This window comes from Trichosurus vulpecula, chromosome 3, assembly GCF_011100635.1.
Source record: "Trichosurus vulpecula isolate mTriVul1 chromosome 3, mTriVul1.pri, whole genome shotgun sequence".
In the NCBI taxonomy this organism is placed as follows: domain Eukaryota; kingdom Metazoa; phylum Chordata; class Mammalia; order Diprotodontia; family Phalangeridae; genus Trichosurus; species Trichosurus vulpecula.
In genome coordinates, this window is record NC_050575.1 from 355,746,485 (window position 1) to 355,759,744 (window position 13,260).

The 13,260-nt window shown below is 34.8% G+C and overlaps 1 protein-coding gene across 1 annotated transcript in view; it reads left to right on the forward strand.

Moving 5' to 3' along the window:
- Window positions 1–13,260, forward strand: part of MAP4K3 (mitogen-activated protein kinase kinase kinase kinase 3) — a 213,323-nt gene that overhangs the window by 101,807 nt on the left and 98,256 nt on the right. The window contains 4 exon segments of the mRNA XM_036749371.1: window positions 6,562–6,626; window positions 9,432–9,487; window positions 10,069–10,116; window positions 11,512–11,554. Coding sequence (XP_036605266.1) covers window positions 6,562–6,626; window positions 9,432–9,487; window positions 10,069–10,116; window positions 11,512–11,554 — 212 coding nt within the window.

Here is a 13,260-nt window from a genome sequence, read left to right on the forward strand (position 1 = left end):
CTCAATTATTTCCTATTTATCACATATGTATGTATTTGTTTGTTGTCTCCTCTATTAGAGTGTTAGCCCCTTACAGTCAGGCACTCTTTTGCCTTTTTTGATATTCCTAGTGCTTAGCAGAGTGGCACTTAATAGGTGTTTACTGATTGATTGACCTGATTTTTTTTAAATGGAAAGGAAACAGAATTCACAAATTAGAGGCTGGTGTGTATGACATTGATCTCTAGGGAAATTATATAACAAATAATTAAAGAAATGTTTGACAAATAGGCAGAAAGGAAACCAATGATTGAAAAGAACCAGCATGGCTTCATCAAGAATGAGTAATGGGAAGCCAACTTTACTTGCTTTTTTTGACAGGGTCATTGAGCTAGTAAGGGGAACTAAATGAAAACAATACTTTGGATAGAGTTTTCTTAAACTATTTTTCTTGAAAATATAGAAAATTATGGTATAGATAATAATTTAGTCATGGATTTGGAACTGGTCGAATGGCCAGACTCAAAGAACATTGGTTAGTGCTTCAGTGTCAGTGTGACAGAAGGTGTTCAGTGGAGTACTCCGGGAACCTGAGCAGGGTCCTGTGCCATTTATCATTTTTATTAATGACTTAAATAAAGGTAGAGATGTTCTTATGCTCATCCAATTTTTTGATGACACCAGTAGGGAGGGATAGCTAATACAGTGAATGACTAAAAAGATCTTGACAGATTAGAACATTGGTGTGAATCTATTAAGATGAAATTTAGTACGAGAAATGTAAAATTTTGGACTTGTATACAAAAATCAGCTTTGCAAGTTTAAGATGGAGAAGATATGGACAGACAGCAATTATTTATTAAAAAATATCTGGCAATTTTAGTGAACTCTAGCTTTATGTGATTAGCAGTGTGATGCTGTAGCCCAAAAAACTAATGCAAACTTGGACTTTATTAAGAGGGGCAGCACAGCTTCAGAAGTAGGAGTGTAATAGTCAAGTCAATAAGCATTTATTTAGTGCCAGGCACTAAGTGCTGATGATACAAAGAAAGGCGAAACACACACACACAGAGCCCCTTTTCCCCAGGGGAAGACAATATGCAAATAGCTATGTGCAAATTAGATATAGTCAGGAAAGACTGGAGATAATCAAGAGAGGGGATATACTGGCATTAAGGGGTGTTGGAAAAGGCTTCTTATAGAAGGTGAAGTATTAGTTGAGAATTGAGGGAAGCCAAGAAGCAGAGAGGAAGAGGGAGAAAATCACATGCATGGGAAACAGCCAGTGAAAATGCATCAAGTTGAGAGACGGAAGGTCTTATGTAAAGAACAGCAAGAAAGAGGCCACCGTAACCAATGAATTGGGAAGGTGGGCAGAGAAGTATGCGTGAAACTGGAATGGTTGGCCAGAAAGTTATGTCATCAAGAGATAGCTTTAGTGAATGAGTCAGGAAGCATTTATTACCATGTGCTTGGTAATAAGTATTGGAATTGCAAAGAGAAGCAAAAGATTGCCCCAGAGGGAGTTCATAGTATGATGGGGGAGGCAACATGCAAACATTTGTGTACAAACAAGATGTATACAGGATAGATTGGAGTTAATCATAGAAGGATGGCACTAGAATTAAGGGGCATTGTGAAAGGCTTTTTGTAGAAGGCAGGATTTTAACTGAATCCTCAAGGAAGCTAGGAGATAGAGATGAAGAGTATTTCAAGAATGGGGACAGCCAGTGAAAATGTTCAGTCTGTAAATTGGAGTGTCTTGTATGAGGAACAGCAGGAGGTGGTTAGCATCATTAAATCACAGAGGATGTAAAGGGGAGCAGAGTGTAAGGAATAATGTAGAAGTAGGAGTGGGCCAAGTTCTGAAGAGCTTAAAATGCCCAATAGAGAATTTTATATTTGAACCTGGAAGTGAAAGGGGGCCCACAGAGTTAATTGAATCGGGGAGTGACATAGTCAGATCTGTACCTTAAGAAGATCAACTCGATAGCTGAATGGAAAATTGGTTGGAGCGGGGAGAAACTTGGGGCAGGCCGACTCATCTGTAGGCTGTTGCAGTATTCCAGGCATGAGGTGATGAGGGCCTGCACTCTGACCAGCAGTGTCAGAGGAGAGAAGAAAGCATATGTAAGGGATGTTATGAAGGCCAAATTGACAAGACTTGGGAACAGATTGGATATGAGGGATAAAAAAAGAGTCAAAGATGATTCCTAGCTTTTGTGCCTGGGTGTCCAGGAGCATGGTGGTACCCTCAACAGTATTAGGGAAGTTCCAAAGTAGAGAATCTGTCAGGAGAAAAAATAATGGGTTCCATTTTGAACATGTTGAGTTTGGTATCTCTGGATATCCATGTTATTAAGATGTATGTCTAATAAGCAGTTGAGATGTGAGCACAGAGATTCAGAGGTGGTTAGAATTCTCAGATAAATAGATCTGAGAATCATCCTTCAATGAGTACAAGAAGATGGAAGGAGTGAGAAAGGAAAAGGTTTAAGGTGGAAGAAAGCGTGTTGCCTATAGTACTATATAGTTTGCCTTGTTATATTTCATCTGGAGTTTTGCATTTTGTTCTGTCTGGCATTACTTAAGAAGCATATCAATAAGCTGGTGAATGTCCAGAGTAGGGCAACCAAGGTAATGAAAGACCTTGGATTCTTTAAGATGGGAATCATTTGGAGCTAGTCATGTTTAGCCTAAAGAAGTGAAGACTTGGGAGGAATATTAACAGCTGGCTTCAAGTATTTGAAGGGATGTCACATGGAGAGAGATAATTATACTTGTTTTGCTTGACTCCAAAAAGCAGAAGCAGGAGCACTGGGTGGAAGTTGAAAATTCAGACTCAAAATGTCAGGAAAAATTTTCCATCATTTAGAGTTTACCTGAAAAATTATTTGCCTGTCAGGAGAGGATATAGGTTTCCCATCTTTGAAGCTGGGCACCAATTGTTAGGTATGTTATAGTGGGATTCCTTTTGTGTTTAAGTCGGATTGGATGACCTCCAAAGTCCTTTTCAACTCTGAAATGCCATAATCTTTGAAATTGATCTACAGACTTCTTACTATGTCAAAGTACCAAGGAGTTGTTAATGTATCGGTAGAAACAAAAGATTGAGAATGACTCTCAAGGGAAAATGTTTAAAAAATAGAAAAGTTAATCATTGGACATCTTGGGTAAACCCAGAAGCAATTGAATATAGTGTAGCATGCAGAAACCCAAGGACACCAGCTGTTGGGGTAAGAATTAAATTAGAAAGCAGTCTGGCAGAAATCAGGTTTAGTCTAGTTCTTACACCATATGCCTTGCTAAGGTCCAAGTGGATCTAAATATAAAAGGTCACATTCTTACTTAATGGAGGAAAGTGTAAGAGATCATGTTTCACTACTGTGGCTAGGGGAATAATTCTTTATTACATGAGAGGCTATGATAATTATAATAAGCTAAGTGGACAGTGTCAGTATCTGTCAAATTGACAACGATAACAAAAGAAGAAAATAGCAAATATCAGAGTAGCTGTAGGACAGGTCACTAATGCATTGTTAGTGGAGGCTTCTAATCATTCCAACCATACTACAAAATGGTTTTGAATTAACACCTCAAACTCACTAAAAAGCATATTCTTTTTGACCTCATCTATACCTGCTACTAGGTATAACCTTAAAGAGATCAAAGACTTCTAGAGGGAGAGGACATATATGTACAAAAAGATTCATAGCAGCTCTTGTTGGGCCAGCAAAGAATGGGAAACAAAGTGTATGGCCATTAGTTGAGAAATCTTTTGTGCTAAGAAGTGGAGGAGATGTGGAAAAATTGGAACACATACATTCTTGGTGAAGTTGTGAACTGATCCAGCCATTTTGAAGAGCAATCTGGAATTATGCCCAAAGAATTATTAAACTGCCTATACCCTTTGATCCAGCAAATAACACTTTTGGGTCTGTTTCCATAGATGATTAGGGGAAAAGGAAAAGAAACTATATATTCTAAAATGTTTATAGCAACTCTTGGTGGTGGCAAAGAATTGGAAATTACAGGGATGCCCATCAATTGGGGGATGGCTGAACAAGTTGTGGTATATGATTGTGATGGAATACTACTGTGCTATAAGAAATGATGAACAGGTGGACTTCAGAAAAACCTGGAAAGACATATATGAACTGATGCTGAGTGAAGTGAGAAGAACTAGGAGAATATTGTATATAGTTTGTGATGACTGACTTTGATAGATTTAACTCTTTTCAGCAATGCAAGGACCTAAAACAACTCCAAAAGATTCATGATGGAAAATGCCATCCACATCCAGAAAAAGAAATATGGAATCTGAATGCAGATTGAAGCAGACTGTTTTCTTTTTTTGTTTTGTTTTGTGTTTTTCTTTCTCATGGTTACTCCCATTCATTCTAATTCGTCTACACAACATGACTAATGTGAAAATATGTTTAATGGGAATGTATATGTAGAGCCTATATCGGTTGCATGCTGTCTTGGGGAGGGGGAGAAAATTTAAAATTTATGGAAGTGAATGTTGAAAACTAAAAGAAATAATGAGCTCAGTGGTCTTAGAAAAATACGGTAAGACTTGCATGAAATAATGAAGAGCACAATGAGCAGAACCAAGAAAACATTGTATACAGGGATAGCAATATTGTTTTAAGAATGACTTTGAGCAAATAAGTCATTTTGATTATTAAAAATATCCAAATTAATAATAAAGGACATATGAAGAAAGATACTATCTGCATCCAGAGAAAACTGATAGACAGTGTATGGAATAATTGTATGTATGTGTGTGTGTGTGTGTGTGTGTATACACACACACATACACGTCCCTTTATTTGTGTCTAATGTTAGCCATCCCTAGGGTGGGGTGGGGTACAGAAGAAAAAAAGAAATTTACATGATAATTTTATTATATATTTAAAAGGAATAGCAATTTCTACATAATAGATTTGTAGTTTCATGGGTACTCATCTTTTATTATGCTATATTATGGAAATTATTGTTTTATTCCATAAATTGAAAATAAAATTTTTTTTAAAAAGTGACATGTGAATAATTCAGAGAGGCTTGGGAAAGATATGGGAACTGATAAAGAGCAAAATAACTAGAACAATTTTCATGGTGATCATAGTAATGTAAAGGAAAACAACGTTGTTAGATTTCAAAGGCTCTGATCAGTGACTACTGATAATGAAATTTATATTCTGCCTCTTTGCAGAAGTGATGAATTAAAGATATAGAAGGAGAAATACATTTTTAGACATGTCCAATGTATTGATTTGTTTTATTTCACTATATTTATTTTTACAAGGGAGACCTCTATTTTGGAGGGAGGGTGGAGTGATATATAAGAGAAAAGCAGATCAATAAAACAAAAAACAGGGGAGTTTTAGGAGACAGAAATAAATTGCATATAACGGAAATTCACCCTTTCATTTGTAGTGATTTTTGTTCTTTGTTTTAAACATGTGTGTTTTTTGTTTGCTACTCATATTTGTTAATGTTAAAAACAAGGAAAAGTTAATTGATATTACCTAGAGGTGATGACTACAAAGCAAAGTAATGCATTTTGTGTTGGAACAAATTCTAGGCTAAAAATCAGCAAACCATCTACTAATAACTTCCGTGGACATTGGTTTCCTGAAATGCAGACTTAGGGATTCTAGCATAGTATTTTATGGAACTGTCTAGCTCTTTTTAATTACCTTATTCAAAAAAGGATGTGTTCTACGTGTGTGTGCTACAATTCTTTAGTAAATCTTTGCTAGTAAATTTTCTGTAATACTTTTGCCCAGACTTTGGGTAAGAATGGAACTGAACTTAGAAATTTTGCTTGGAGGCAAACAAATAAATAGTAAAATTATAAATAGCACTGTTTCTGAGAGGTATTTTGAATGTTGCTAGATTATTATTATTTTAGTTTAAGTCTACCAGATGAAGCTATTTTTTTTTCCTTTTTTTGCCTTCTTACTTGATGGATTTGCTCCCAGAGATAGCAAGCTTACAATGATGATCACTCCAGTATTTCAAGGATCTGTAATATTATTCATTAGGGTGCCCCTTCCATGGATAAAGATTACAGATTACCTTCTAAAGCTACAGTGGGCCCAAGCTACAACCTTACAATGATGCTTTTGCAGAAATATGTATTTTAGAATCTTGAAATACTTGATGTGCTTTGAAAATAATTGTTTACTATCAGACAAATGGGTAAGTAAAGTATATTGAAACTTTCAATAATGAAAGGAGGATCTCCATTTTCTTAGAGAAGCTAATGAGAGCCTATCATAATTACGTAATTTCTTCCTAGGTCAGTATTAAGTCAAAGATTGCACATTAGGGTGATCATAGAAGGCAAGAAAATATTTTGGTTTGGCTTTTTATATCTAAAGTTTCAGCATTTTTTTCCTTTTAAAAATTGATTTACCCCTAGTAAAATTATTTTCTTGTTTGAGTTAAAGATACAGTATTACAAGTAAATTAAAAATTGCATTTTGCTATAATATGATTAAGATATCTGTTAACTTACATAGATAAATGTTACCATAAGAAAGTTACAAAGGCATCCTTTTTTATTGATAGGCGAGATAAACTATGGATTTGCATGGAGTTTTGTGGAGGTGGTTCTTTGCAAGACATATATCATGGTAAGTCAAAATTTGTATAAAAGGTGAATAGTTTTTTATTTACAGTGTATAGAGATGAAAATAATTTGGAAAGAAAAAGTTGCATTACGTTACTCCCATAGGTTAATATTTAAATATATATGAACGGTTTGTAGATGAACAATCTAGATCCTTTATATCAGGGCACAACAAATGCAAAGCTCCAGATTGTCATGTCACATAGTACTTCAGAGAGTCTGGACAGATAATGGGACTCTAAGAATATATTCTCTTGCTCCTCTGCAAGAGAGCTCTGCCCTGGCTTCAAAGGGAGGACATCTATTTAACAGTGTGGAATATAAAGTTTGAGGGATTGTGTCTGCCTCTAATTTTGGCAGGTTAAAGATAGCTCCTTTTTGCTCTCTTGATAGGTAGTACAGTATTATAGAAAGAGCATTAGGACTCAGAAAACCCGAATTTTCATCCTGGCTCCACCACTTACTAGCTAACCTTTAGCAAACTATTTCACCTCCCTGTGTCTCAGTTTACTCATCTGTACAATGTGAATAATAATGCTCATACTACTTAACTGTCCAAGTTTGTCATAAAGAAATAACTTTGTATTTTGTAAAATATTATGTAAATGTATCATCATCAGGGCAAGGTGGCTGTGGATAACGATTTATTTAGGAAACTGTGCAACTAGGCAGGAAACGGGATCTTTCTTTCTACCCTTTTCTACTGTAATCTGCACCTGCATGTCCTACTAGCATCTTCAACACAGCATTTCCAAAATGAAATATACCATACTTCTTGAATATCTTCCCTTATTTCTTTTATCAGTAATTGTTCTCCTAATCGTTGGCTCAAAATCTCAGTGTCATCTTTGCTTCTTCCTCTCACAGGCTTTCTCCGAAGTGCGTTATCAAGCTTTGCCCTTTTTATCTCAAAAGTACCTCTCATTTACACTGACATACCAGGCCAGGCCTGCCTTACCTCTCACCTTGGCTGTTAGAGTACCTTCCTCACCATTCTGAATCCCCCCCACCCCCAACACATGCTATTTTGTCGTCTTCCAAATGATCTACACTACTGCTTTATTGATATTCTTAATGCATAGATATGATTGTGTCACTCTACTCAAAAATATTAAGGGACTCTTGGTTGTCTTTATAGAATCAAGTTCATTCATACTTGTGGGCTTAGCATTCAAGGCCCTACAACCCACTTTTCCAGTTTTACATCGTTTCCCTTTAAGTTCAAATTCAAGTAGTCACTGATCTATAAATGTGTCCCGTACTGTCTTGTCCCTTTTGCTGATGCATGTGCACATTCTCCCTCCCTCCCTGCCCCCCATCTTCTCTTCCTCCCTCCCCTATTCTCCCCCTATTCTATGCACACATGCGCACATTCCCTCTCTCTCCCCTTCTCTCTCATTCTCTCCCCCTCTCTCCTTCCCTCTCCTTCTCCATCATCTCTGCTTCTTGAAACCCTACCTATTTTTTAAGACCCAACTCAGATACCGTATGCTTCAGGAAGTCTTCTGTAACCCTCTCAGGTTGGAAGTGATTTATTCCTTGAATTTCTCACACCACTTAGCACCTTTCATACATTGTGTTTCTGTTTTATATATTATAGCTGTTTGTGTACTTGTCTTATTTTCTCTCCTAGATTGTAGGCTGAATGCATTTCTTATTTGCCTCTGTATCTTCCAAACATCTTGTACAATGATTGCATGTAGTAGGCAATACATGGACATAGTATTTTTGTATTTTGTATTTTGAATTTATACTGAAAATAAATGAAATAAGAAAATGACAAGTTGAATTTGGTACCATGTCACCAGGTTATTCTTAGAAGGCTTTTGTTGAGGGGTGGAACTTAGGCTAGGCTTTGACAGATGATTAATATTTGGAAAGGCAGAGAAAAGAAAGGGTATATTGGGAACAGCATGTACAGAATGAATAGGTTGGGGTAATATGGTACATGTGAAAATCCCTGGCTCAGTCAGAGAGCATATGAGAGGAGCAGTGGGAAATAAAGGTGAGAGGAAGACAGGGATACTAGATAATCAAGGCCCTGAAGAACCAAATCAGAAGATTTGCTAGTATCCGTATTACTACCTTCAGTAAAATGTGCCCTTCAATAAATCTCCTGGCTTAAGCTGCAGTCTTTATTAAAGTGTGTTTGTAATATTTACCTGAGTATACCAGAATATTTAATTAGTGTCATTGCTGGTCCAAAATGTCAACAAATATTGAGGGTTATTAAATTCAGCATGAGCAGTTTTAGACCAACAAAAACTGTGTTGTATCAAAAATGCTGAGCATTTCCGTCTACCTAGTATGTCAAAGGGCCCATTTTCAAAGCTTCAAATCTGGGTGGTTCTAAATCCATTGAAATTAATATAATTTGTTTTCAAGCCTATAAATCCTCTCCTACTTTGAACGGATTAAATGGCATAGATAGTTTTCTTTCAATGAACTGAAATGCTCCAAGTAACCTTACTCAAAATTTTGTAACATTTTGCAGTTTAGGTAGATGTTGGATGGTTATTTAAAGACCAGCTCTATCATTAGGAATTCATTCAGGTCAAGGAATGGTATCCCTTATAGCTACCTCTCATTTGCTCCTAATGCTAAATTGATTAAAAACTCCAATTCCTTTCTCAATATACAACCCTCTATTCCATATTTAAAGAGGCAAACTGGAAAAAGAAAAAAAAAAGCACCTTATCAGTATACTATAAAACTGGGAATCTTGAAAAATAGGTAGCTGGCATGTATGATTTGATTGTTTATGGACTGAAACTTGTAAGACTTTGACACTTTTTTTTCCCCATTTCAGTGACTGGACCTCTATCAGAACAGCAGATTGCATATGTTAGCAGAGAAACACTACAGGTAGTTGAAACATTGACTTTAAAGAGAACTCTTGTCTTTTTGTACAAAAATGAGTAGAATTTGATTCATCTGACTATATGGTTCAGGTTTAGCAACTTAGCATAATACCAGTTAAACAGTATACTTCGGTTTTTAATAGTAGAATGGATGTGTCCCTTGTGAGGGGAGATCTATTTTTCAAATTAAAAATCAAAATATAACTAGAACTACAATCTTTTAGGTCCCTTGAGACAGTGTTTCTGTTATTATAATACTGTATTTACCCTACCCTTCTTTGGCATTCAAGTAAGAAACTTGAGTTATCATAATGGGAAATGATATATCAGTCCTATGTGTTATATTTCTAAACTATTTACAGAATTTGTTCATTTGGTTATTGTATCTCTGGTATGTGAATATTTGTTATTACTCTTGGTATTTGAATTTATCATTTATTTGACTCTGCCATTATTTTAAAGTAAATTCAGAGGAGCAAATTGCAGATTTTTACCTAATCTTTTGACATTATAAGTATAATACTCTTATATCCTGAGTATAAGATTTGCTTTCTAATATAAATCTCTTTTTCTTTGGACTTTCAGGGGTTATATTATCTACACAGTAAAGGAAAAATGCATAGAGATATAAAGGTATGTATGCTTCATTATAATTTTCTTTCAGTCCTCTGTTAAAAATTTTTCTTTCTCTTGGTAAAACTTGTTACGCAGAGTTGTCTTTATTTTCTTGTTTTGTCATTGAAAATGAAATGTTGCTGGTAAAAATATTTTGTATGAGTGACATCTAGCACTTTCAGTAAATAATGATGATGCTGTGGTTGAATTTATCTGTACTTTCATCTAGTGCATAATCTCTGAGTTAGTTTTATTTCATAGTCTCTAAGATTCTTAAGTCCTTCTTAAAATTGGGCCTTCCTGAAACTTTCATATCTTTACATTAAAGAAAGCTCTTAATATGTTAGTGAAGTAATGTTGATAGGGCATCAAAATGAGTAATTTGAAGATTACCCAAATGACCATTTTCTAATGGCTTTCATTTGACCTGCTAAATGACAAATTGTCCTTTAATCACTGTGCCTTTGTGGTCAGCAGTCGGTGGTCTGGCTGCTCTTCTGTGACTTCTCAGAGAATTTCTACTGCCACACTACCTCCTGACATATCTTTTCCCCTCAACATTTGTGAGTTTTTTTTCCCTCACTATTTTCTTGTGTTTTTTTTTTCCTTTTCTCTTTCTTGCTTTTTCCTTTTCCCTAAGCCTGACAGAATGCCTGGCACGTAGTAGGTGGTTGATAAACTATTTTGAATTGAATGGGATTCTCTTAGGTCTGTACTAATAATGATGGGCCCTCAACTGGAAAGAATCCTGTTAGAGAACCTTCCTTTTTTGTTGTTTTTATTCTCTCCTATCTCTAATTCTTTTCTCTCCTTACTACTAGCGTGTTTTATGTAAATCCCATAAAATAGCCGCCTATGACTCATTAACACATTATTAAAAAATAGTATTATTCATCCTCACTGAACTCAGGACAAATAGCCAAAATCACAAAGGTGCTAGAGAATCATGTCCACAGGGCTAGTGGTGGTGTCCATTGCTTAAGGTGTCTTCTAGCTAAGGCTCCATCAAGTAGACACATTTTATTCAGGTTACTTTCTTAAGCAGGAAAGTAAGCTCAAGTTATGGGTGATTCAAGTTCTGTTCTCTTAACTTATTAGTGGAAAAATGGCAGTATCCAAAGATTAATAAAATACTTGAATATTAACATATGCTTATCAGTTTTTTAAAGTGCTGAAGAAAGGAGAATCTCTCTTAAAGTAATGAGACCATGTGGAAAGTAAATGGTAAATTTGGCTATAAACTTATTGATTAATAGGTTAATGAGTTCTATGTAATTAAACATTTAAACATTTTTTGAAACTGTTACATGTCAGCATTTTAAATATTTAAAATTTTTTTTAACCATTGGTACATTTGTTAATTAAAGGGAATATAAGTTGCATAATTTTAACTAACATTTTCTCACTTTGAAGGGAGCAAATATTCTATTAACAGATAATGGCCATGTGAAATTAGGTAAGTAATTTGAAATTTTGTGCATTTATAGATTCTATGTTAAAATATAATGGTTTTCACGTAAGATTAGTTTTTTTACAGGTAAAACAGTATTTAATATTTGTCAAGTTAGTAAAAAATACCATTTTACCTAATAATGGTGCTATTTCTATGTCTCACAAGTGGTAGTGTTTTGCTAATTTAAATACAATAATTTTCTACTGTGGAAATTCTTTAGTCCATATAGCAGTCAGTAAAGAAAATATGTGGGGAGAGAAGTGTATTATTTAGACCTCTCTTGTGCTTTTAACAAGTTTCAAACAACCAATTTCACTTTCCACATCAAATATACTAATGTTTGCTAAGAAAAAAAGGTGTTAAACTTCTATTCAAATTTAAGAATTTGAGAAAGATGATAGAAATAAAAAATATATGGGATGATGCAGTGAAAGAATACTAAGATGTCTGGATTCTTTGGAGACTAAGGCAAATCAGCTTAAGCTCTCATTGCCTATTCATCTTTCAAATGTGTATAATATCACCCTGCCTACCTTTCCACATTGTTATGAGGTTCCATTTAGATATTATATGTGAGCATGCTTTGAAAAATATAAAGTTCTTTATATATTTGTCTACAAATATATGTGAAGTGCTAATATTGAGGCATATTGAGAGCATCATGCCAAAAGGCGTGTTAGTTACTCAGCAGATAATTAGGATATATTTCATAGAATTAGAGCTGAAAAGGATCCTAGCAATCATCAAGTCCAGCCCTTCATTTTACAGATTAAGAAACTGAGGCACCAGGAGATTAAGGGATTTGCCCACAGGTGCAGTTAGTAAGTGTCTGAGGAAGGATTTGTTAGATCCTCTATAGCATGTTGCTGGATTAGGGATTCGGCCTATATAGGAATATTATTTGTATATTGATGGTGTTTAAAAATTTAGTTTAAAAATTCATCTGAGGTCATTATTTCATGACTTTCATTTGCTCAAACTGTAGTATATAAGGGAATTAACAACCCGAATACCATCATCTATAATCCTCTGACAAGGAATAATTTCTCAGTATAGTAAGTACATGATTTTAAAAATATTAACAGTAAATCAGATATCTTTGTTACAGATAAGATATATATGTACTTACAAGTACAAATAGGGCAAAGAAAATGATCAGATAATATTTAACCAACTCATCTTAATTGATCTATAAAGATACTTATCTTACTGTCATGACTAGTTATGAACACAGATTATTAAGATTCTAATTTATATGAGTAGGGCTGGACCTGGTGGATTATGGCAAAATGTCATGTGTAATTTTAGTTCAGTTCTATATAGAAATAACCCAGTAGTGATCTAGAACTCAAGATTATATCTGAAAAATAAAATCTCATATAATACCTGATAATAGTGATGGGTTATAATAAGAGATTTTTCTACCCTCCTTGGTCATCATATTTTATAAAATCGATCGACATGTGTTCCTGGTGACTTATTTGGTTCTGCTTAAAGCTAGGAAGGAATGGGAAAAAGGGGTCTTATATGTAATCTTTTAAGATCCCTGTGTTTGTTTCCAGGATTCTTTGATCCTTTTGTTTAGAAAATTCTGTAAAGAATTTTTTTGTAGTAATAATCTAATGGAACAATACATCATATGATAAATCTCCCAACTCATTTTCCTTACATATGTGGAATTCCCTTTGATATCATATTGGAGTCAACCT